We start from the raw sequence: 26,047 nt of genomic DNA, 5'->3' as shown, positions 1-26,047 counted from the left end.
CGGTGTTGTGCCCGCACCTCGCTCAGCCAGTGAGCGGGAACCGGTCTGTATGTGGGATCCGAACCCTGAGCGGGAGCGCCGCGCTCCCAAGCAGCACACTGTAGCAGTGCGCCACCGGGCCGGCCCTGCATTTCACATCTTAAACAAGATTCAACTCTTTTTTTCAGTGAAAGTGTAACTTCCTTATAATTCTTAATTCTGGGACTTACATGACCAAAATCCTCAACAGAAGGTTGAAAAATAGAGGAAAGAGAAAGCAATGGAAAATAGAAGGAAAGAAATACAGCACAAGTTTAGAAGGCACAATACCTAAAAAAAAAAAAAAAAAAGAAAAGAAAAGAAAAAGCAGGAAAAGAAAAGAAAAAAAGAGAGAGAGAGAAAATGGACGGAACCACCAAATAAATAAAGTCTCCCAGAACTGGAGGATGTGATTCCAGATTAATGGCCCTGAGTGCCCAGCACAGTGAATGCAAATTGTGAATGTAAGGCACATACTGTACTGTAAAATTTCAGAAAACTGAAGACAGAGAGAAGATGCTACGTACTTCTAAAGAGGAGAGTGGGGGAAGCTCACATATAATAAGATAGGAACCACAATTACTTTTGGACTACTTGGATAGCAACACCAATAGCTAAAGGAAAATGGGGGAAATGCTTTCCACATTCCGAAGAAAACTAATTTCCAATCTAAAATGTCTATGCCCAAAAGGAGGGTAATAAAGGCATGTGCAGACTGTAAGTTCTCACCTTTTCTCAGGAAGCTACCGATGGATGTTGCTGAGCCATAACGAGGGAATAAACCAGAATAGAGAAAGACATGGGATTTATGATACAGAAGATCTGCACAAAAAGGACATAAAGGGAATTGTCAGGCTGATAGTTAAGGGAGATGCCAGGATGACAGCTGGGTACTCTGTGTAGAAGTAGGCCAGTCCAGATTGGAGCATGTCCAATGACTTTTCTAGGAACTTGAAATTAGTAATATACCTATGCGTCAATAGAGTGAGACACGATTTGGGTAACTGACGTAGAGTTTAGGATTTAATTACATAGAAAACCAACAAAACAGGACAATTATTAACTCTAGGAAAACAAAAAGTTATGCAAGAAAGGAAAAGCAATCATAGTTTGGTATACAACTTGGCCGTAACTATTGTTTGCATGATTATAGTAGCACAAATACTGACGATTAATGTAATCCAAATCAGAATATAACTATTTTGGGAATATGGAGAGGTAAAAACGTTGGGGGTAAAAAAAAAAAAAAAAAAAAAAAAAAAAAAAAAAAAGAAACGCTGACATCCTGTTCCACTGACCAGGAGCTGTGGGGAGGAGGCTCTGTGCTCTTGCCTGCAGCATCTGAGTGGAGTCTTGTCCTGCTGAGCTGAGAGAGGGAAGGAAGGGAGAGGTGCTGGTGCAAACCTCACAGGAGCTGGTTTCTTACCAAAGAATTTTCACATTTTTGAATAGTTTCTTCAGTTGCTGTTTGCCCTTATGACCATTTCCAGAGGCTTTAAGTGGTTGTTTGTTGCTGTTCTAAACAATCTTTACCAGTTTCATTCGGGGTGAGCCCGCCCAGCTCTTCACGCTGTCATGCGGGTAGTCAATGCCTTTAGCTTTGAATCTTGCAACTCTCCTGTAAGTTTAAAATTACTTCAAGAAAAGTTAAGACATTTTTAAAAAGTCACAAGAAAGTAGTTATTAGGAATAAGTAGGTTAAAACATACAGCCCCTTCACTTTTGCTGTTTATTGTTTCCATTGGTAACGAGCCATAACAGCTCCTAGAACTACTTTAAATATACGCCCCAGAGAGTAAACAGGAAGCGGCGGCGTGGCAGCCTCCCTGGAGAGTAGGAGAATATTTCAAATCAAGGGACTCCTGGGGGCCGGTGAGTGGGACCTCTAGGTATTCAACTTTTTAGGGTGAAAACTGAGACAGTCCGGGGCCAGCCGAGGCCGCCGGAGGGGGAGTGGGCAGGGCAGCGCCACGCAGAGCGGTCGCCCAGCACCACGTCCACTTGCAGGCTTTCGGTTTCTTGGCCTCCATCTTGCCCGCGCTTCCCCGGCGTCTGGGAGAGTGAAGGCGGCAGGTCGGAGCGAGCGGAGAACCCCGGCGGTGGGCAGGCTGGTGAGTGCCCCGCGCTCGAGCCGGTGCAGGCAGCGCCCGATCCGCCCCAGACCCGGAGACCCGAGGCCGAGTTCCCGCGCATTGTCGCCGTGAGAGCCCCTCTCCGCCACTCCTCGCGTCTTTCCACAGACCCGGGCTTCCGCCCACTGGCCTCGGGCGGGGGGTGCCCGGCAGGAGCCAGGGGAGGGGTGGCCCTTCTGGCAGGGGACCCAGTCCTGTGGCTTTCCTATTTCGGGTTTGTCCCCTGGGAACCCCGCTGGGCTGGGCGCGCCCGATCCCGCGCCCTCCCCCGTGCCTCCGCGCTCGGCCCGTCACCCCCTCTCCTCCGCCTACGGGTTCCCAGAAGGGCGGCTGAGGTTTCCGGGATCCTAGGTGCTGCCCCGAGTGCCCCGACGGACCGGACCGACCGGGAAGCAACCCTTGGCCAGCAGTGGCCACCCCTGCAGCCCCAGAGTCGGAAAACTGGCCGCGAGCGTTGGTCCCTAACGTTGTCAGCCTTGCATAAAATGGCCTTGAGAGGTATTCGATTTCTGGGGTGAACTGTTCAAAAGATCTGGCAGTTCTCCTTTCGGAAAGTTGACGAGAACGAGGATTTTTTGAGATGTGCGTGCACGCTGGCCTCTACTCGGCGGGAGCTGCTCCCCCGGGAGTTTTTACTCTTTCCCAATAGTGTCGTGAAGTACGTCAGGGTTGTAATTCCCCAGCGCAGTTTAATGTATATTTTGGCAAATTGCAAGGAAAGCTTGTCTTGGGAAAGTCGGAAATGTTTGACTGATAAGATTTTTTTAAGCCTTAACATAAACCTGTTTCCGCCACTTTCCCTCTTCAAAAGGACTGAGAAATTTAAGATGATTTCAAGTTGTTTTCGTTTGACTGTGTCCGGATTTAGACAGAAGAACATGTTCTTTTAAATAATTACAATGAAGTACAAGAGAACAAAGGCCACTGAAATTCAGAATAAGCTTTTGGTTCAAGGGAGCAGGAAGTAAGTTCAAGGACACTAATGTTTTCTCAAAGATTGTTGACATTTGAAATTGTTCTTACGCAAAGGTGAATCCGGTAAGGGGATAGCAGATGTCAAGAATTTTGGACATTGACAAACCGGTATAACCTAAAACTAAGGGCACCGGCGGGCTTGATATGCTTTAGATAAGAGGAACAGAATTTTTGGTATTTTTCCCTCTGGTAGTTCCCGTAAATAATCTTACAAAAGAGTTTCGTTGAACAAAAACTTGGCTCAACTCCAAAGTTTAAAAAAAGACTGGGTTTGGAAGGGAATTTTGAACGTGTTTGCCTACAGAAATCTTTTTTTGTTGTTGTTGTTAACACTTACTTTACTTACAGCTTTTGAGCTGAACGTCCTGGTTAAAATGTTGTCTTTTTTTATTCTTTTTTTCTAGCGACTTTACGTTTCACATTTCTGTTTGTAACTGACGTTTGCACTCCCTTTAACACGGTATTGCTTCCTTCAAACCAGTTTCTAAGGTGAATCCACCTACAGGTCTGCAGAGGCGCAGGGTGCTCGCCGCCGTGGGAGTCCTGGGCCACCGCGGGATGGGGGCGGGGGGGGGTTGTGGGCAGCTTTTGGAACTTTGGCAAGGAGCCTAAGGAAGTAGGTTTGGCCCCCTGGGCGTCCCCGGGTAGCGGTGGGGCTCAGCAACCGCCCGTACTCAGTCTTGGTGGCCCGCGGGCTGTACGTAATTCCCCCTAGCGCTGAGTGGGCTCTTTGGCCACACCAGGGGGATTTTACCGTCTGGAGAGACGCGCGTGGCCCTGTGCGAATTTGTTCTGTGCTGGAACGGGGAATTCCGCAGACTACATTCTCCAACCCAGACGCCTCCTGTGGGCGGCGGGTCAACTGGAGGGCGGCGTGGAGGAGGCGGATAGGGGCTTAGCAGGAAGAGGTTACAGGACGCGGGCTGGGGAGGCCGCCTCCTGATGCATGCGACGCTCTGCCCCAGTTCCTCGTCCTGTCGGGAGCATTTCCCAGTCTGGTTTTCCGGAGTGGCAGGTCCGAGTGTGTCCGGCGAGGGAGGGTGTCATTCCGTGCAGAGATCCAGTGGAAAGAGTTGGCAGCTGCTCCTGCGTGAGTAGGCAGAGAACCTTGCTCGCTTCACTGCTCCCGACCCCCAACACCCAGGCTTGTGTGCCTTGGGCTCCGGGGACGTCAGGGTACTGTTCCTCAATCCTGCAGAAAAGGATTGCGTCTCCTGTTTTCGACCCTTGGTCCCTTCCTCGAGCCTCCTGGGGACTCAACCACAACACTCCGAGGCATGTCGCTCTTTTAAATCCCAGGAATGGACTCCGTTTGGGGATAGGGAAGCTCGTGAACTCTGATTATTTCTTCTTTGTAGAGCCCTAAGGGCTAATTAAATTCGTGTTTACGGACTCAAATGCCTCCTTGCCTTGAATTCGGTATAATCCTATCAACACTTACTGAGCTCCTCTGGGCCAAGCAGAGTTCTGGGTGCTGAGGACACAGAGGTGGATCTAAACTTGGTTCCTGTCCCCATAACCTCACAATGTGGTTGGGGACCAGTCAAAGTTACCTCCACAGGTAACTTAGAGTCAAGGCAGTCTAGACAAGGTCCACTCACAGACTGACCTAGTAGGGAGTTTGCTGGGATGGGGTGGCGACGTAATGACTGGCATTCATGCTTTACTTAACTACAGTATTATTATAGTCGTAATGCTCTACCTCTCCTTTATTTTGCGCTCCTATCATCCCTAGGAAGATTAACCCACCCCCATCGGTGCTCTTCCTCGGCACTTTCCATATGCTCATGGCTGTCTTTGCACTTACACAGCACTGCACTTAACACTCTGTACTGTAATACTTTTTCTTAAAAAACTTTTTAGTCAAGTTGTATTATAATTAACTGGATTAAAATACATGCCAAGTAAATAGAGAAAGCCCCCAGGAGTCCATTTCTAGAGATACCAAAGGTTGAAGTTTAGTGTCTTTTTTAGATATATGTGCACTCAAATATAACCTTTTCAGTGTTTTAAAAAATTATATACCTTTTCTCCCCCTTTATTTTGTATGACGCTGTTTCTACAAACTATATTTCAGAACTGGTGTTTGTTCTGTTAATAGCTTTGCTTTTCCACATGTTAACTTCACTCCCCTCTGGAAGCAGCGTTTCTAGTGAAAGATTTCTTTTTCTAATGATCAGTGTTTTTGAGAATGTGTGCATCCGCAATTTATTTCATTCATTTGCTTCTTCAGATGCCTCAATTGTTTTTTCTCCCTCTTCAATTCTTGGTTTAGAGAAATAATTTCTTTTTTGACCGCATGTACATACAAATATATATGTTTTTGAATCTTTTCTTTCCAAATAAAATTGTTTCTTTTTCCACACCTTGTACCTCGTTCAGTATTTATGTTACTTTAATGGTCTCCCCATCTAGCCACTTTGTCTTTATTTGACCATTTAAGTTTCTGACCAAAGCAACAAACAGCTTCTTCGTTATTTCCCTCTTATTCTCGATACTGGGTTGTCATCTTTGTAGTTCAGTAATTATTGTGAAAGAACTAAGCTCCACCAATTTGATACTACATTCAACTGCATATTCAAGATGGTTTGTGTCTTCTGCAGGGAACTCTTCACTTACAGAAATAAATCTATCATCACTTACATCTGTGTCTATATAACTCAGTTCTTCAGTTTCCTATAATTGAAGAATTCTCTTGTAGCTACTTGTTCCAAGACTTAAAATGTTTCCCAAGGTAATGACTTCGTTCAGTCATCTGACTTTACAAAGCTTCCTTATCTACTTCTGAAATACTTTTTTTTCCTTGAACTTCTTTGGATCTTTCCTTTCCAGTCACATGAGGGTACTTCAAAAGTTCATCAAAAAATAGAATTAAAAGATAATACAAATCTTTCTATGAACTTTTGGAAGACCACTTGTATGTCTGGGTTTTTTTTTTTGTTTTTGTTGTTGTTTTTACTTTACCTGAAACTTCCAAAAGTAGTTTTTAAAGTCAATGATCTTTATTTTAAAGAGTAGGCACTTGACAAATCTTTTGCTTGAATACTATTTAGTGAGTGAACCAAATTCTCTGTAGTAATGACCAAAACTTGATTCAGAGTTGAATTTAAAAAGAAAAATAAAAAATTTGTTCAGCATTTACTGAACACCTGCTAGTGCTAAGGATGGTAGCATATAGGAGATCTCCCTCTGCTGTCTGGTGCTCCCTTCCTAGATGGGAAAGACAGAAGCAACAGCAAAAGTTATGCCCAAAACCTTGGCCATAGTATGCCATTGAAACCCCAGAGTTTGGGTTTTATACTTGAGTTCTACTCTAACCCATGGGTTATTTTAATCCGGCAGATAATTATAAGGCTGTGCTCTAAGTACCCTGGTGGAGCTATTAATAAAATGTTTTGGTGGCACAGGGAAGTTATATATAGCACAAAGCTTGTACCCCTGGAGAATCTTTATCAGTTGCAGTTTGCCTAGGCTTTCTGTAAACATGCTGGCTCTCATTCAGCTTAAATGTAAAATGAGTCTATACCTTTAACCTAGATAGTCACCAGAAATGTCACAGAACCTAGCAAGAGGAACCAGGTAAGAGATCAGAAACTAGGGAACAGGTAAACATGTATCAGGGATGGTGATGAGATTGAAGCAAATGGGGAATTTTTATTTTCTTCTCTACTTTTCTACTTTTTCCAGATTTTCCTGTAATAATCAATTAGTGCTTTTCATAATAAGAAAAAAGAATGCTATATAGATAGAATTTTGAGTTTTATATCCCCAGTGTTATGAACAACTGTTTTGTTATTTTTTTAGTTTTTTATTAGCATATTCATTGTTACAGATCATACTTATTCTTTATGTCCCTTATCCAATCTCTCCTCTTCCTCTCCCCCTCTTCCTCTGCCCTTTCCCCCTTCCTCACCCCGTCCTCTCTCTAATAACCATAGATTTGTTCTCTCCATCTGATAGATTAACTGTTCCTCTGTTGGTTTGTTGCCTAGATAATTTGTCCAGTACTGAGACAGGTGAGATCAAGTCCTCCCCTATTACTGTAAGTCAGATGCTTCTTCTATTACTCTAGAGTGTATGCACAACTTCTGATTTTGAACAGAACTATCTCCTGAAGGGCCAATCTTGTCTCTTTAGTTACTGGAGACTCCATTGTATAAACAGTGAGTATATCTGCCAGGTTGAATTTTTTTTTTTGCGGCTGGCTGGTGCGGGGATCTGAACCCGTTACCTTGGGATTATAAGGCTGTGCTCTAACCAACTGAGCTAACCGGAAAGGCCCAGGTTGAATTTTTAATTCAAGCCAGTTTTATCTACATAACCGTCAGAGAATATCTGCTAAATATTTTATTTTAGAGTGGCATAACTGATATTAAGCTATTCTTTTCGACAGATAGGATTCTTTCTTGAGCTGCTTTTTATTCCTTTGATCAAAGCCTTGAGGAGAAGGAATACATGTCTTTCTGACTGCTGTTACATGAGGATATACATCCATTTCCTTTAAGGGTGACATCATTTGGTTTGGATACCTCAGAAAAAGTGAGGCGAAGCCACAGTCCTTTGTTCTTTTTTTTTTTTTCCTTTTTTCGTCTTTTTTCATGACCGGTAACGGGATCGCAACCCTCGGTGTCGCGCCCGTACCGCGACCGGCAACGGGATCACAACCCTCGGTGTCGCGCCCGTACCGCGACCGGCAACGGGATCACAACCCTCGGTGTCGCGCCCGTACCGCGACCGGCAACGGGATCACAACCCTCGGTGTCGCGCCCGTACCGCGACCGGCAACGGGATCACAACCCTCGGTGTCGCGCCCGTACCGCGACCGGCAACGGGATCACAACCCTCGGTGTCGCGCCCGTACCGCGACCGGCAACGGGATCACAACCCTCGGTGTCGCGCCCGTACCGCGACCGGCAACGGGATCACAACCCTCGGTGTCGCGCCCGTACCGCGACCGGCAACGGGATCACAACCCTCGGTGTCGCGCCCGTACCGCGACCGGCAACGGGATCACAACCCTCGGTGTCGCGCCCGTACCGCGACCGGCAACGGGATCACAACCCTCGGTGTCGCGCCCGTACCGCGACCGGCAACGGGATCACAACCCTCGGTGTCGCGCCCGTACCGCGACCGGCAACGGGATCACAACCCTCGGTGTCGCGCCCGTACCGCGACCGGCAACGGGATCACAACCCTCGGGGTCGCGCCCGCACTGCGCTCAACCAGTGAGCGGACCGGTCTCTATATGGGATCCGAACCCTCGGCGCGAGTGCCGCCACGCTCCCAAGCGCCGCACTCTACCGAATGCGCCACCGGGCTGGCCTGATTTTGGTAATTTTGATGATGTCCTACTTGGGGAAAAAAAATTTTAAATTTTAGGTACTTTTGAGTTCATCCTAGGAGAACCACACTACAGTACACACAGTGTTGGTACTGGGTTGGAAGTTTGGCAAAAATGAAAACTCTGACATGTAAATCTTAAGAGTTTTAGGAATTACAGTTTATTCTGATAAGTGCCAAGGATACATTTTTAGTAAAAGGTGAAAGGTACTGGGAGTTGCACCTTTTGCTAAAAGGCCAGGAGATGTCTGGTGAGCTTGGTTGGAGATATATTCTCTCTGTTCAAGGTGAGGTCCTGCCAGCTCCCAGGAAGCTCTGCATGGGGGCTTACCCAGCCTTTTACATTCGCATTGTAAAGTCACCCTAAAACAACAGCATCATTATCTCATACAGTTGCAAAAGCTTTCTTTCACAAGCTGTATTTCCTGGATGTAATAACCAGGTTCCAAGTATATATTGCTACACCACCGGCTCCATCTTGCTTCATTGTAGGTTATAAAAGGGTCAGTGGTTATTACACATGTGCCTACCTGCTGCAGCTGTGCAGTGATAACCACTCTGTTCAAAGCCCAAGAGGGCTGAGCTTGGCAGGCCTGGCCAGGGACTACCACAACATAATGAAGATGAGTAAGAGCCTATCTATCCTCAAGGACGTCGAGACATGACAGTACCCGACTAACTCTTATGTAGGATAGAATAAGGTAAATGCCAGAAGAGAGTTCAAACAATACTACAAAGCAGGAGGAGATGACCTGATTTGTGGATCAAAATAAGCTAATGGAAGAGATACCTTGAAAGACAGGATAGAATTTCAACAGACAGGCTGAAAGGAAGGAAGGAGCTTTCCAAATGGACTCAAGTGCTTGAGCAAAGTCACTGGGGCAGAAAAACACCATCCAGGGAACAGTGAGATTTTTATTTGTCTGGAGTTAGATTATGGGCTGGGCAGAAGTGGGGCGATATTCTTAGTGCCTGGGCTATGTATGTGAAGTTCACTCTAGCCATAATTGAACTTTGGTTAAGGTGGAGCAGGCCACCACAACTGGATTTAGCTCTATTGTTCCTGGTGACTCTGCTTATGTTTCTTTATCCAATTAGATGATTCTTGGTCTCCTTTTGATCTATATCCTTTCTCATTCTGTGATTCATTCTCTCATTTTCTGCAGCCTATATGCAACTATGAACCAGGGAGGTTATTGGAAGTAATGTTAGGTTGGAATTTGTGGAAGCTTTCCTGACAGTCATGGGAAGTCAGTTATATCTTAGTCCATTTTGTGCTATTACAAAATACCACAGACTGGGTAATTTCTAAAGAATAGAAATTTATTTCTCACAGTTCTGGAGACTGGGATGTCCAAGATCAAGGCGTCAGTATCTGGTGATGACTGCTTTTTGCTTCCAGGATGGTGCCTTGAACTCTGTGTCTTCCAGAGGAGAGGAACACTGTGTCCTCATGTGGCAGAAGGCAGAAGGGCAAAAAAGGAAATGAATTCTGTCCATCAAGCCCCTTTATTAAAGGTCACCTAATCCCATTCACAAGGGAGAAGCCCTCATGGCCTAATCACCTCTTAAAGGCCTCACCTCTTAGTTCTATCACATTGGCAGCACCTGAATTTTAGAGTGGACACATTCAAACCTCAGCAGCCTTATCAAAGAACTTTATAAAATATGACTTCTAATTTTATGTCATCATATAATTGGGATTGTCTATTGTTTGTGGGCAATATTGCTTGTTATGATTGACATGCACTGCTTGCGAAGCCAAATAATTTTTTTCCCCCTATATAAAGATGACTGGTAAGGGGATTTTTTTTTTTTTTTTTGTCTTTTTACGTGACCAGTAAGGGGATCGCAACCCTTGGTGTGGTGTCACCCACACCGCGCTCAGCCAGTGAGCACACCGGCCATTCCTATATAGGATCCGAACCCACAGCAGGAGCGTCGCCTCGCTCCCAGTGCCGCACTCTCCTGAGTGCGCCACGGGCTCAGCCCGGTAAGGGGATCTTAACAATTGGCTTGGTGTTGTCAGCACCACGCTCAGCCAGTGAGCGAACTGGCCATCCCTATATAGGGATCTGAACCCGTGGCCTTGGTGTTATCAGCACCGTACTCTTCCGAGTGAGCCACGGGCTGGCTCTCCAAATAATTTTTTTTTTTCCTTTTTGTGTTTTTTTGGAGCAGTTGCTGAGGGGGGAGGGCAAAGGTAAGAGAGGGACTGGGTAGAATACAGTGTAAGTTCAACCAAGGGAGAAGAATTTCAAGGAGGGATTAATTAGCAGCATCAAGTGGGGTAGAGTGGTCAGATGAAAGAGGACTTCTAAATGCCCTCTCAAGGAGCAGTTGCTGAGGGGGGAGGGCAAAGGTAAGAGAGGGACTGGGTAGAATACAGTGTAAGGTCAACCAAGGGAGAAGAATTTCAAGGAGGGATTAATTAGCAGCATCAAGTGGGGTAGAGTGGTCAGATGAAAGAGGACTTCTAAATGCCCTCTCAAAGGTCACCGAGCCCTGGACAAGAGCAGTATCATCTGGGTAGGGATACCAGGGTGAGGCAGGGGAGGCGCTTGCCTCACAACATTTAAGGGGGTGCTCAAAAACTCAGTACTCAAGGTAAATAGTATTTGACACAATATTTTAAAAAGTCGACATAACTGCCAAAAATCTATAGTGAACAAAATACCAAAGTTTAAATAAGGACAGCATTGGTATTACCGATTTTTCCTTTGACTTCAGATTCCAGTCTGGCTTGGCACTGAGGTCACTGTGTTGGAGAAGGTGGTGGTGTGGAGGGATCTGGTGGAGGCATGTTGAGGAGTGAATTGAAGTCAAAGAACTTGAAGCCCTGAGTGCACGCTGTTCCTTTACAAAGTCCCAGCTTCATGTGAAAGGAAATAAAATGAAAGGATGCCTGGTCGAGGGGACATCAGGCTTAAGGGACTTTTGTTTTATTTATTTGTTAAGGTAGAAGACACTTGAACATGTTTACGAGCTGAAGGGAGCGGTCCCTGGGATAGAGGGAGGCTGATGAAACAGCAGGGGCTCAGTGGAGACAGGAGGGCACATAGGGAGGGGTTGGCTCCGGGCAAGCTGAGGGACAGGAGGTGCCAGCTGGGGCAGAAGAAAGGTGGAAGGTTGCAGGAGCTCACGTCTGATAGATGGCAGTGTCATCTGATGAGAAATGACACCAGTGGATGGTGTCAGGATGGAAGAAAGCAGTGAAGGGTGGAGCTCTCCCTGAAGGGTGTGGAGAAGGAGCTGAGCAGCAGGAGAATCCCAGCAGAGGGTGGAAACAAGGGTGTGGTGGTGTCACTTTGCATGTGTGTGATCTTTTCTCCCTCCCTTCAGAACTACTTGCTACTCAAGGTATATGAATAGGGGAGGCTCCCTGTCCAAGGCTGGGGTCCTGGGGTGACCCACTATCCTGGTTTGTCTGGGACTGAGGGGTTTCCTGGGATGCAGGAGCTTGATGCTAAAGCTAGAAAGTCCTGGGCAAACCAAGACCAGTTGATTACTCAAGATATCATTGGGCTAGTGGTCAAAAAGGCGAGAGAATTGAGGGTGCCGGCCAGATGTTGTAGCATATGTTCTGGGTTTGGTCTGGAGAGAAAAATAAGTGAAGCATTACCTGGTAGTATCTTGTGAAATTCCATTCATTCATTCAAAAAATACTGAGTGAGTGCTAACTATGAGTTAGGTACTGGAGTCTGTACAGAGGATTTAACCACAAAGAAGAAATAAATGCTCTCATGGAATATCCTGTGGTGGCCAAGGTCAGTTGGTGCTCAGAACTCATTCTCATCTCTGTCTAGAGGGTGGAATACTACAAACTGCATTTCCTAGACTCTTACAGCTAGGATGTGAATTAAATTCTGCCAGTTAGATGCATTCAGGCCAGATTTGCAAACAGAAGTGGGTGGAGGCCAATACTTTGCTGCTTTTCTTAGTTTTTTGGCTGGCAAGCATGGTGGTGGTGATGTGGGGTTTGGGGGACAGCGTTACAATGTCCAGTTACCTGCTTTTCAGGTGGTAGGGCCGCCTTCTGATCTCTGGGTCTCTACTATGACAGGATATTCTTTGAGCTCAGTACTCTTAGTGGTGGCCTACCAATTCTCCACTGCCCTGGTTCAGGCCAGGTCATTCTGGGAGCCTAGGAGTCTTTGCTAGTAGCCCAGCCTAGAGCCCCTTCTGTCAGCCCTTCCAGCACTTGTGTAAGTACAGTCATCCCTTGGTATCCATGGGGGATTGGTTCCAGGACCCTGGAGGATAGAAAATCCGTGGACACCCAAGTCCCTGATAAAAGTGGTGTAGTATTTGCATGTAATCTACACACATCCTCTCATATACTTTAAATCATCTATAAGTATTTTTAATACCTAATGTAATGTAAATCCTGTGCAAATAGTTGTTATATTGTATTGTTTTAAAATTTTTATTGTTGGATTGTTTTTGTTGTTTTTTTCCTTGAATATTTTCGATTTGCGGTTGTTGAATACTCAGATGCTTGAACCCGCAGATGTGCAGAGCCAACTGTACCAGAATTAACTGTACCAAAAATGCCTGGAGTGTTCTGCTAGAACCTTCTGCTTTTTCTGTTAGCCAGTGTTGTGGAAACTAACTCTGGTGACAAAGCTTAATATAAGCTTTGATTGGCATTTAAAAAGAATCATTGACAATGGTTTTGTGACTTCTACCAAAGAAATGAAACTGGAACTGGTCTTAGGTTTTAGTTGCTGTGTTTGTCAAAGTCAGGGACAGTTTGTACCACAGTGGAGATTTTGTGAGGGTGTGGAAAAGAAGGGGAGATGTAGTCATTAAATTAGAATATACCTGTGAGGAGAGTTAACTCTCCTGTGAGGAGAGTTAAGGGGAAGTCCTTCAACATTCTAGAAAACACGCTGATGTCAGTTTTGTCTGGGTAAGGAAGGTAAATAGCTTAAAACAGAAGGGTGAAATGATACTAATGGAATATTGATCAGTCAGGGAGATTAGGTACTTGAAAGCAGGGAAGAAAAAGAATTGGGCCTGGAAGGCCCTTTTGCTCCTCACCTGAGTGAGGTGAAGAGAAGTGATTCTTCAGAGCAGGTGAGTGGAGTGCCAAGCCAGGCTGTTCAGACAGGTGGGGTTGGTCACTGATGGGCACAGGTCCTTTCACAGGACTCTAAAGAACTCTAAAATCTGACCTGTTCTTTTTGAGGATAACTTTGGGCAGCCTTTATTTAGGCTTTCTTGTTCTAAAGTTTGTCTACATATATACCAAGGAAGCTCTAAAAGCATTTAAAATACTATGCTATGAGATAGTTTTGCATGTAGTGGGTTTTTTTTTTTTTTTTCATGCCTGTATTTCTTTTATACAGTACTAGTTATCTGAACTGGTATAGGCTGAGTGCATAGGAGATAGAAATTCATTTTCAGTTTCCAAACCTGTAAGGTTTCCTTTTGACCTATCATTGTTTTGTAATTTTATTGTACTGTAGTCAGAGAATGTGGTATGAGATATATTTATTTTAGTATTTGCATGTGTGTCACCCAGCTTATGAAATAAAATATAAATTTGGTCATTTCCCCTCTGCATACTTATCTAGTCACATTTCCTTCATCCCTTAATGAAAAACACTGTTCTGAATTTAGTATTTACTATTACTATGCATGTTTTAATATTTTTACTGTATATGTGTATGTGCATACATATATATGTATGTATGTGTGTGTATATATATTCATGAGGAGTCCTCAAAAAATTCTGGAAGGATTCCTATTATCTTTTAATTCTATTTTCTATGATTTTTTTTTTTTTGTGGTGCTTGATTAATTTAATAATCATATCATCACAAACAAAAATAATTACAAGCTGTGATACATGCTGTAAAGTGCAGTGCATTGTGCAGAGGTTCTTTTTTTTTTTTAAAATTTTTATTTTGTCAATATACAATGTATATGATTTTTATGGCCCATCGGACGAATGGGCATGGGATTGGCATAGCCACACCAATACTTATTAGCAAGTATACATCAGAGAAAAAGGTCTGTTTTTAGTAAGAGCTCATCACCCATTTAGATTGTGGAAGGACAATGTAAAAGGTATGAATGAATGATCTATTTTAAAATAAAATATTTAAAATTTAAAAAAGGGGCTGTCCAGTTAGCTCAGTTGGTTAGAGCACAGCCTTAGAACATGAAGGTCATCGGTTCGAGCCCTGTACTGGCCAGCTGCCAAAAAATGAAATAAAATTTAAAATAAATGTAACTTTATTACTTCAGTGAAGTGTTTAGTAACTTTAAATGTAATTTGAGTACTTTCAGACACTAGAGAACTCATTAATATTTCCTGTGATGGGGAACTCTGGAACTCTAGGAAAACTGTGCTTCCTCTAAGAATCTGTTTTGCTTTTCTTCTCTTGGATAGCAAGAACTGTTTAACTTCCTATGTATCCCTTTTTGCTTTGATGGCCAGGAAGCTCAGGAACAAGCTTCTGAAATCTGTTTAGGCCCTTCTGGCCTGCATATTTGCATTAAATTCTCTATCTCTCTACCCCATTTCTATCTTCTAACATAATTTTTCCCCTTTTTTTAATAAAAAAATTTTCTATTTATGTGTTTTTAGTGTAACATGCCTCAACTTACAATACTGGAAAAAAGGGATGGAGTAGAGATTATCTTCTAACATAATTTTTCCCCTTTTTTTAATAAAAAAATTTTCTATTTATGTGTTTTTATTGTAACATGCCTCAACTTACAATACTGGAAAAAAGGGATGGAGTAGAGATAGAAACCTCTTTTTTCCATTGTTTATGATACCCTGCAGAGAGGGTCTGTTTTGCCAAGACCCCACATTTGTTCGAGCCCAGCTGGGTGAGGTCCCTGCAAGTGGATGTTAACCCCTTTGACAAGTTTCTCTAGTCTAGTCAGCATGCCTAGTCATTGGGCTTTTCCCCTTTGTTTCACTGAGGTCGTTCACTGTAGTTGAGTCATTAATTCCCTAGTTGTGATTTTCCCCTTACCATGCTTTACATTCTGATAAAGCATGTGGGATTTTTTGGGAAATAATTTTGTCTCTAGTTTCACTTCCTTTCAAATGTAGGTTTTCTACTCTGTCTCTTTTGGTTTTGGGGTTAGTCTTGATTTTTCACTTTGTGTAGACTTAACAATAGGAATTTAATCTACTAGGTTAGGCAGACCAGCAAGAAAAGAAGAGTCTATACTTTGAATCTTAGGTGTAAGTTATCTTGATAAGAGAACTTTTTAAAAAATCCCTTTTAACTACAGAACTCCTCCATTGGAAAGGATTCTGAAGGAAATGAAGAAAGCCTTCAGAAATGAATTTGACAGCTTCATGGCTTTCTGTTAACTGGACTGGAGCTTTATTACAACAGTTCCTTGGAAGGACACTGTGCATGATGTCTGCTGAGGTTATCCATGAGGTTGAAGAGGCACTTGACAAAGATGAGAAGGAGATGCTTCTTTTTCTTTGCCGGGATGTTGCTGCAGACGTGGTTCCACCTAATGTCAGGGACCTTCTGGATGTTTTGAATGAGAGAGGTAAGCTGTCTGCTGTGGCCTTGGCTGAGCTGCTCTACAGAGTGAGGCGGTTTGACCTGCTCAAGCGGATCTTGAAGATGGACAAAACAGCAGTAGAGGCCCACCTGCTCAGGCACCCTCACCTTGTTTCGGACTATAGGTAATTCATCAGCTCTTCTCAAGGCTGAACTGGTGGGAGGGAGTGAGATGGTATAGACTCTGCTGAGCAATAGAAACAGGATGGTAAGAAGAGCAGCCATATTACTTTCTCTGTCCACTGATCCCACTTCATTCCTTTGAAGCCTTTGAATTCATAAAATGTGCTTGCTTAAAAGAATTGGGTAGAAGATCATAATGAAAGTGAAAAGGACAGATTGGTATGTGTTTGCCTGAAGGACAGAATGACAAGAAATGAAGAAAGACAGGAACGACTACGAGTTAGTAATTTTTGCCAGCTTCTGTCAGAGTTGGTTTCTCGCTGTTATCAGTCTTTGGAAATTTCGGGTACTGAGAAAGGAAATAACAAGTATGACAATAATCTTCCTGCCTTTGTAGAACTCCGTGATCCCTTCCGAATCCCTGTCGGTCTTTCCCCTGCTGCGGAAACTTCGCAGGGCAGACTCCCTTCCTGTGGTCCCTGCCCTCAGAGGCTCTGGGAAGCCCAAATTGAACATCTCTTCAATTAATTACCTGCAGGCCCTGTCAGTTAAGAGAGGGCCACTGGAGTTCCTTTTAGTTCAGAGAGCCTTTGAGTCGTTCAGTTCTCCTGTTCATATGACGCTATCTTGATGGCTCAAAGGGGCACAGAAGCCACTGGAAATGCTGGTTTTCTGGGGAAAGGAAGAGAACTTATAACCTTAAATTGGTGTTTCCTTTTTCTCCAGACCATCAGCCTTTTGTTATATCGATAATGTATGAGGGTACTTCAGAAAGTTCATGGTTGAGCTGGCCTGTTAGCTCACTCAGAGTATGGTGTGGATAACACCAAGGTCAAGGGTTCAGATCCCCTTACTAGCCAGCCACACACACAAGAAAAGTTCATGGAAAGATTCGTATTATCTTTTAATTCTTTTTTTTGTTTGTTTGTTTTGTTTTTTGGCAGCAGCTGACCGGTATGGGGATCTGAACCCTTGACCTTGGGTGTTGTCAGTACCACACTCTAACCAAGTGAGCTAATCGCCAGCCCCTTAAACCTATTTTTTCATGAACTTTTTAAAGTACTCTCGTATATTTGGAGATGACGCATATTACCAAAAAACTATACTAGACAGAGCTGAAAGCAGTGTGGACTTTGGAAAGTGTGTGAGACTTGAGGCTGGAAGGCCTGTTTCAAGCCTCAGACCTACCAGTTATGGGCCATGTAGGCTGAGCCAGTCACTAACATTGGCTGGGCCTTTGTTTTCCTACTTGTAAAGCAAATAATAATACCCAACTTCACAGCATCAGTTGTGATCATTTACTATCTGTGAAGCATGCTACAGATGTAAGGGATTAGTATCATTGTTGATAACAACTTGGTCATCTTCCACCTATCCAACCACCATAAAAGGTCAGTCATCTTCAGACTTTTTGGGAGGCACTGACTGGGTTTCAGTGAGTAGGTTAGGGTCCTCTCTCCATTTCCCATTTCCTTTCTATGGTGAGTGGAGATCGTCCTTCAGGCCCTCTGGGAAGAGAAGCTTGGCAGTTGAAGAGGAGTGCTAGATTCATTTATATACCTCTTCAGTGGGCATGTGCCAGCTGTTTTGATAAGCTTTAGGGCAAAATGAACTCTCAAGAATCTGAGAGTTGATCTGGCTGGTTAGCTCAGTTGGTTAGAGTGTGGTGTTGTAACACCAAGGTCAAGGGTTCAGATCCCTGTACCAGCCTGCTGCCAAAAAACAAAACAAAACAAAACAAAACAAAAAACAAAAGAATCTGAGGATCTAGCTGGGAAAATAGACTTCTAAGTAGTGATGACAACATCATGGTAATAATGATAGCCACAAGGTGTCCTAGGAGCCCCGATAAAGTGTGATGGTAGATCCAGCTGAAGCAGAGGTGAGTGAGTCAGGACAAAGACATCTAAGGTCAGAAACCCTATGATCCAGATACCTGTACCCTTTGAGTTCAGAAGTGGGCCAGGATATCACAGGTATTTCTTTCCTTTAGAATCTTGCAGCTCAAAGTATGGTCCCTGGATCAATATCACCTGGGAACTTGTGAAACAGAGAAGACAAAGCCACTTTGAATTCTATTTTTGTGTTTCATGTTAGTCATTTAGGTTCTTAACTCATTTCACTGTAACTTCTGGGGGATCTAGGGGATTCTTTAGGGAAGTTTCATTCTCTAAGTTGTTTTCAGAGCTGTTAGTTGGAAAGAGAGGTAACGTCTCGTACTGAAAACAGAGGAAAGAATGAGTTTCCTTTTTGAGTCCCCTTAAGATGTCTTCCTGGGGTGATCTAGGCTTTCTGTTTTATGGAGGGGACACATGCACATGGGAGCAAGAACTAGTCTTTTAACCTATTATTGGCATAGGGCAGGCATGGGTTCTTGGAGTTCTCATTAGGACTGGTATCTGAAACTTGTCTGGTTTACAGAGTGCTGATGACAGAGATTGGCGAGGATTTGGATGAATCTGACGTGTCTTCATTAATTTTCCTCATGAGGGATTACACAGGCCGAGGCAAGATAGCCAAGGATAAGGTGAGTTCATGTTCCCAAGAGCCTATCAGAAGTTGGGGGCTGCTCCTTACAGGATGTAGAGAGGGAAGCAGGCAGTCTGCTGCCATATTAGTGGGAGTCAGACATCTGAGGTGGGTTTTTTTGTAATAACATGGAAGGGAAAGAGAATTGGCTTATGAATTGAGAAGATATAAGGTGATAATATCTTCCGGTGTGGCCATGGGTGTTTCTTTTATCCTTGGATTTTATCCTTATTTTTGTAAACTTCATAGGCCTGACATATATATCAGTTTCTCCCCTGGTTTGTCAGATTGTGTGGGAGGGTCAGGAAGTCCCATCTGCTCGTACTGAGTGGAAACAGGTGGGACATGCTAGTCCACTCTCATCTTGGTCTCTTACTTTTGTCTGTTTCTCCTCAGCTAGCTCAAGGTCAGAGTGGGGTCTTTAGGCTGTGTGTGGAGGACGGTCCTTGTGACTGACATATGTGGGAAATGGCAAAAGTAGAGATTTGGGGTTGAAAACCAGGTAGAACGAAGATCTCAAGGATGTTGTGATTGCTGGAAGAGTATTTAAATTCCAGTTGGCCCTCCATGGTACTGCTGATCTAAGCACAGGCCAAGAAGAGTTTGGGTCTCTAGTCTATGACAATAGGTCCTCAGGGTGATTGGCTGCCTCAAAGAACTCTCAGAAGTCATTGCTTGAGAATTTCATGCTGCTTAATGATTGTGGTTTCATATCTGAAATCTGGGAATATGGGGTGACTTACGCTCCTATCATCAAACTGAAAATGAGAAAGAAAACAAAAAATAGAACTCTTTTTTGGTTTTACCTAAGCATCTTCTCTCCTAGTCATTTACATATATTTAATTAGGATTGTTATTTTTAAAAACAAAGATAGCAGTTCAGTAACCAAATGTAAACATGGAGGAAATAAAAGCAGTGCCTGTTTCTGAAATATAGTTCTTTCACAATCCCTGTGGCCCAATGAAAATGAATAGCAAAATACCCAAACCTTTTCATTTTACCTATCCATAATCCTCTGAGTAAGAATGAGTCGCATTGTCCAGCATTGATGGAAATTTTTTAGGAACTTTAAAACTGTATCATTGGGATTTTTCTCATAAAGCCTTTCTTCCAGCTACTTTCTCTCTCTCCTTTTTTCAGGGAAGCGCTTAGAGTTTTTCAGTATAACACCAGCCTGGCCTTTCAGAAGAGAATTAACTCAGGAGCGTTTTAATTGTAGGCCTGCTCTTTCACAGTGCTTCCTGATGATACAAAATGACCATGTGTCTATCCCCAACCTATGAACAATTTGATGACCAAAAGACTTACTATCACCTCTTTGATGAGTAAAATTCAGGAGCGTAATTTGTTCCTGACAGGTGTCTAATTTAGGATCACCGAAGGTCACTGAAAGGGCTTGTCTTGTCACATTTTCTTGCTGTTATAAATCACATGGCCTGGGGTTTGCATTTGTGGCTTATTACTCAGCTCTACTGACATTTGTTTCTTGGTGGTGGTTCTTTTAGAGTTTCTTGGATCTTGTGATTGAATTGGAGAAACTAAATCTGATTGCTCCAGATCAATTGGATTTATTAGAAAAATGCCTGAAGAACATTCACAGAATAGACCTAAAGACAAAAATCCAGAAATACAAGCAATCTGGTAAGAACTTTGGCCTCTCAGTGGTCTAAAGCAAGTACCCTGTGCACAGTAGGTATGATTGGTAACGATTAATTTGTTGGATAGGTAGACGGAATGGAACCTGAATGTCCGTAGCCCCCTCTAGCCTGCGCTAGAGATCATATCCTTTATATCTGTTGACTCCATCACCCCATATTCGTGACCACAGAGTCTCAGCCCTCTGCAAAATGCCATCAAGCAATTCTTACCCTTCTGTCCTTTAAGAAAGAGTCTGTACCCACACTTTCTGCACGGACTGGCAGGGTTGTTACATTCAGGGCTTTTGAGAGTATGTGGAACCCTACCAGTTGCTCCAGTATTTGGCCTGACAGCCATCATCCAACTCTGGTTGTTGTCACTGGAGTCCCATAGCTGCCCTATGTGTGTCCCAAGCTTCACAAAACCTCCTCATGGAAAAGGGCACCTCCAATTTCTGCCTTCATAAAGGGGACCAGACTCACACTGGCTTTCTCTCTCGCACCACCCATCCCCCATCGTCTTTTAACCTCAGCCTCAGCTTGGGCCCTGTTAGCAGTTCACTGCCACCATAGAGTCACAGCCTAAAGGGCATGGCTGAGGCCCACTGATTGATAGAGCACTCTTCTGCTGTCACACACTCTAGATGACTGATAAAAGATCAAGAACAGGAGTAGCATTTTTAATTCGTTCTATGTGACTTTTGGTGGAAGGGTCTTCTGATATGATACTCTGAGTTCAATAAGGCGGCTGGAAAGTTTAAGGTATTTTGAAAGACAGTGATTGACCTTGGGCTGAGCCACTGTTGAAAATTCATTTCATAATAATTTATAAATCTTAACTCAGTACCACTCTTCTGCTTTTATACTTCAAGGCTCAGGAACAAGTTACGTGAATGCTCTCCAAGCCTCTCTCCCAAACTTGAGTCTCAAGGATCCTTCATATAACTTAAGGGTGAGTCTGGAGCAACCATGTGGAATACCAGCATGAAAAAGTTTCAGAGCTTTGAGAAAAATATACATATTCTCACTGCACATATATTATTTAATATCTGAAAAAATTGTGATAGAAATGTCTTTTTTTAAAAAATATGTCACCCATATCCCACTACCTAAAGACAACAGCTGATAATATTTTGGTGTATTTCCTCTAGTTTCTTTTCTGTGTATGTTTGCATGTATATCTGTATATATAGTTGGGACATTTTTTCATTGTTCCTTTGAAAATGTAACTTCTTAAATAAAAATAGATAGGACATACCTCTTGACAAAAAATTCAACATGTATTAAAAATATATTTTCTTGTTACCCCTATAATATTGACTACCAGTTCCTTTCTCCAGAGGCAGCTGTTATTGACATTTCTTCTGTTACCTTATAGAGATAGTACGTGAACATATAATATTTCATTGTTTAGATTTTGTACAAATGGTAGCACACTATGCCCATTGTTGTGCTCTGGACATTATTGGAAATTTGCCCACATGATTCATATGGAACTTCCTGTTTAATTATTATTTTGAATGATCATACATGGCTCCATTTTCTAGATGTATTGTAATGTGATAATTGTTGATATGCATTTAGATTGTTTCCAATATTTTGTTACCGCAATGTTGTAAAATAAATATCCTTGTACTTACCCCTCTGTGCATTTGCTTTTTACTGAGCTTATTTTAATGATTTCAGCAGAAGTTTTCTTTACTGATGGATGAACAAAAGATTTTTTTGGGAGGGGAGGCTTATGAACATAAATAACACATAGTCACTTGTGGTGGTTGTATTAGTAGGAGGTAGTACAAGGTATCATGTTGTATTTGTCCTTGTACTCATCTTGTTCTTTGGTTAATCTTTTATCTTCAAAAGTTAAATCTTGGTGTAATATTGTCCTCATCCCTGTATAAAGGTATGTGGAATTTGTAGTGAGGATTTAGACTGGAGTGCAATTCTATGGTTAAATTATAAACGCTTTCAAAAGAATATAAATAGTTTCATGGACAATATGAGCTGTAAGAGATACCAATGAGCAGTAGAATTGAAACGCTAAAATGAATGTTAGGGATTATACTGTCCAACCCCTTCATTGAGCAAAGTCAGGAGACTTAGGCCTAAAACACATTAAGTGATTTTCCCCTTCTAACTACTGGCAGAACAGGGCGCAGCCCTTGCTCCTTCTACTACACCACGATGTATCTAATAAACCATGTACTAGACATCCATAGCTTAGATATATCTTTCATTTTTTTTAGGAATAGAATGTGCTTTCTTTTGTCCTTCTGAGTCTCATGATACCAACTCATGAGACAAAGCAGATTTAGGATTCAAATCCAGATTTTCTGAGCTTTCTCTGCTATTGTCTGTTTACTGTAAACTATACTGTCATTCTTAGTTAAAAACCTGTCATATTTTTTCTATTGTTTATATTTTGTAAATAAAGGTAGGCATACTCATTGCCTTTGTAGTCTATTGGGAAGCTATATGCTTTATGTATCGATTTCTCCTTAAATTTGCTGTATTTAATATGTGACCCTGATCATTCATTCATTTGGTAAGCAGGCACTATGGTGTATGAATTTGGTGACTTTCTTCAAAAATGTAGGAGCTGAGTACTTAGATGTTAACTCATACAAGGCTTCAAAAGTGCTTCAGAAGTTACAGTGGCATTAAGTGACATAAGATACCAAGATATTGCAGAATAAAAAAGTTGTATGACTCTGCAATATAATGCTTTTAAAATCTAGCTTTGATTTGATTTTTTTTTTTCTTTAATAGTATGTAAAAGTGAATACACAGCCACATAGGGGACCACTATCTTATCTAATATGAGCAGCCTCTGGCTAAGTCACTGATTGTTGGTGAAAAAAGCAACTTACGTGTTTTTCTTTAATTTAGAGACACAGACTTAGTGACAGATACGGTTTAACGGATAGTGTACTTCTCTCTTTTGGCTAGCATAGCTTCCCCTTATCTAATATGAGCAGCCTCTGGCTAAGTCACTGATTGTTGGTGAAAAAAGCAACTTACGCGTTTTTCTTTAATTTAGAGACACAGACTTAGTGACAGATACGGTTTAACGGATAGTGTACTTCTCTCTTTTGGCTAGCATAGCTTCAGACGAGAGCTCATTTGAAAGCTGAGCATATCAGATGTTTGACAATATGTGGTATGTGTACCATACACAGGACCTGGTCATCTGAGAAGAGAAAGGGTCTGTTCAATCTTTCATTCTCTGATTAATCCCACTCTAGCCCTCAGAAGTGGTTTATCAAGAGTGTTTGATAATCAAGCACTCTGAATTATCAAGATTCAGGCCCATTTGTGGCTTATGTGTAGCTAGGCAATTATATAAAAGCAATAAGTGGGCATGTATTAAGTACTTCTGTGTGCTTGGCACTGTGCTGAGTGCTTTGTGTATATTTAATCGTTACAAAAAAATCTATAAGGTAGGTACTATTATTATCCTCATTTTGCAGATGAAGAAACAGAGAGGTTAAATAACTTGCTCAAAGTTACTTATCTAGTAAACAGCAGAATCAGGTTTATCTGACCTAGATCTTCCACTCTTAACCATACTGTACTTTGCCCCTGTGTTAAAGGAACAGGTTGAATGTTAATCTCATGTTCTAACGGTTTATTCTAACTTGACACTGTAGCAACAACTATACTATACTGTAACATCTGGTTTTATTGAGCTGTTTTGAAACATTCTAATATGCTAGTTTAGCATATTTACACTTACATGGTATTTTTTCCTTTTTTTTTTTTTTCTCCTTTTTGTCTTTTTTACTGACCGGTAACAGGATCGCAACCCTCGGTGTCGCGCCCGTACCGGGGACCGGCAATGGGATCGCAACCCTCGGTGTTGCGTCCGCACTGCGCTCAGCCAGTGAGCGGGAACCGGTTTCCACATGGGATCCGAACCCTCGGCGGGAGCACTGCTGCTCTCCCAAGCAGCGCACTCTCCAGTGCGCCACCGGGCCGGCCCGTATTTTTTCTTTTAAAAAGAGTTGCCTTGTTCCTTGGCAATATAATATGGAATTTATGGAGTTAACATTTCTTGCTATTCTTCTTTAGATAATTTAACTGTAAAGGTGATTTTTTTCCCTGGGTAAGTTTCCTATTGAGATATTTAAAGATGTGTAATATAGTGTGCCTCTGAAAAACTACCAGGGAGTGTGACCTTATTCCTTATATTTGAAGGTCCAGAATGGGAGAAGTAAAGAACAAAGACTTGTGCGAAAACTTGCCGTTAAAAGTAAGATCAGCTTTTCTTTATATTTATTCTTTATAAACACTTGATAATCCAATTACAAACCGTTGCATTTTTGGAGTTGGCCATGTCCTTTGTCTACATATTCTATTAAGCTCTCCAAATAAAAAGCAGTTAAACTCTTAAAATGTATTCATTGGCATTTCTAATTATCTATTAAATCAGCTTATCTAAATTTGAACACCATCTTACTCCATCAGCTTCATAGTCTTGGCTGTATTTTTAAGAGATGGGACATTTATACCTGAAATGGAGTTATAACCAGGCCATGTTAAACATTAATCCAGCCATAATAATGAACCATGTTAAACCAAATATCTAGCAGCAGGAAAAAGAAAGGTTAATAGTTCTTGTTTTATAGGCCATTTAATAATTCTGGATAATCTACAGATGATGTTCTCCCTCCCCTAAAAAGAAAGAAATAATGCAATTAGAAACTGATTATTCAACCCACAGGATCTCTGTCTTCTTTCTTAAAAAAAGGTTAATAGTTCTTGTTTTATAGGCCATTTAATAATTCTGGATAATCTACAGATGATGTCCTCCCTCCCCTAAAAAGAAAGAAATAATGCAATTAGAAACTGATTATTCAACCCACAGGATCTCTGTCTTCTTTCTTAAAACAGGGCTTGATAACATCATTTTTTAAAAGTTTATTTCTTTTGCTTATCTTGAGTCCTTCTTGAAGTGAGGGCTGAGACTCGGTCTTACACTGATGAAGCTGATAGTTGTGCTTCAGAACTCAAGGAAGCAGAGATTGATGGACTGCTATGGAGGACTTCAGTCCTATATGTGGTGTGGGATTATGAACGTTTTGAGTAGGGCAGTGGCCTGATGGAAGCCTTCTTTGTGTAGCAGGCACCTTGCCAACATATGCTTTAGCCTACATGCTGTCTCTGTTCATGTGGAAACTTAGAAGCATTTGCCCAGATTAGCCAGATGGTGAGGCTCGTGCCTGTCTGTCTCTACCTAATATTCTACTCTCCAGCAAAAGCTATTGAGAAGTGAATTAATTCCTGAAGTGACAGCATGTGTCTTAAAACACTGATGAGGTGGTGAAAAATAACATTCTGAAGGCTGTTTAAAGGTAAAATAGGAGACTGGTAGATTTGCATAGGAATTAAAATCATTTGGTATTCTCTCCATTGCACTTCCTGGTGGCAGGTTTATCCTCAGTCATTATTATGCCGCGAGGTTAGGGAAGCTCCCAACACCCCTGGTGATCCTGCTAGGGGAACTACTTACCCGCTTTTGCCTGGTCTTGGTTTATTTACTAATAAAAGAAGAAGCTTTCTGATAACTTGGTCATAATCTAATAGAAATTTAAAATAATCAAACCAAGTTTTCATATTAATTTGGACTTCCAAATAGACTTCTGTTATCATTAAATTCGATGATAGTGATGACTACAGTTTATTAAATTCTTGCTAAATGCTTTAAACTGAGATAGGCATATCACAGATTCTTTTGAGTGTTTT

At 42.3% G+C, this 26,047-nt stretch overlaps 1 protein-coding gene across 2 annotated transcripts in view; it reads left to right on the top strand.

The window, feature by feature from the left end:
* The first annotated feature begins 1,294 nt into the window (after positions 1-1,294).
* The window catches only part of CFLAR (CASP8 and FADD-like apoptosis regulator), a 42,852-nt gene continuing 18,099 nt past the window's right edge, over positions 1,295-26,047 (top strand). Inside the window, exons 1-6 of one of the 2 annotated variants that reach the window (XM_008593328.1) lie at positions 1,295-2,129; positions 15,726-16,137; positions 18,557-18,662; positions 20,171-20,306; positions 21,175-21,254; positions 24,500-24,554. In XM_008593328.1, the coding sequence (XP_008591550.1) occupies positions 15,776-16,137; positions 18,557-18,662; positions 20,171-20,306; positions 21,175-21,254; positions 24,500-24,554 (739 nt within the window). In that variant the 5' untranslated portion in view covers positions 1,295-2,129; positions 15,726-15,775. The remainder of the gene's footprint in view (positions 2,130-15,725; positions 16,138-18,556; positions 18,663-20,170; positions 20,307-21,174; positions 21,255-24,499; positions 24,555-26,047) is intronic. The other variant, XM_008593329.1, reaches the window with a different exon arrangement.

Source organism: Galeopterus variegatus, unplaced genomic scaffold (assembly GCF_000696425.1).
Source record: "Galeopterus variegatus unplaced genomic scaffold, G_variegatus-3.0.2 Scaffold9004, whole genome shotgun sequence".
Taxonomy (NCBI): Eukaryota; Metazoa; Chordata; class Mammalia; order Dermoptera; family Cynocephalidae; genus Galeopterus; species Galeopterus variegatus.
This window is presented reverse-complemented; position numbering and strand designations above follow the sequence as displayed.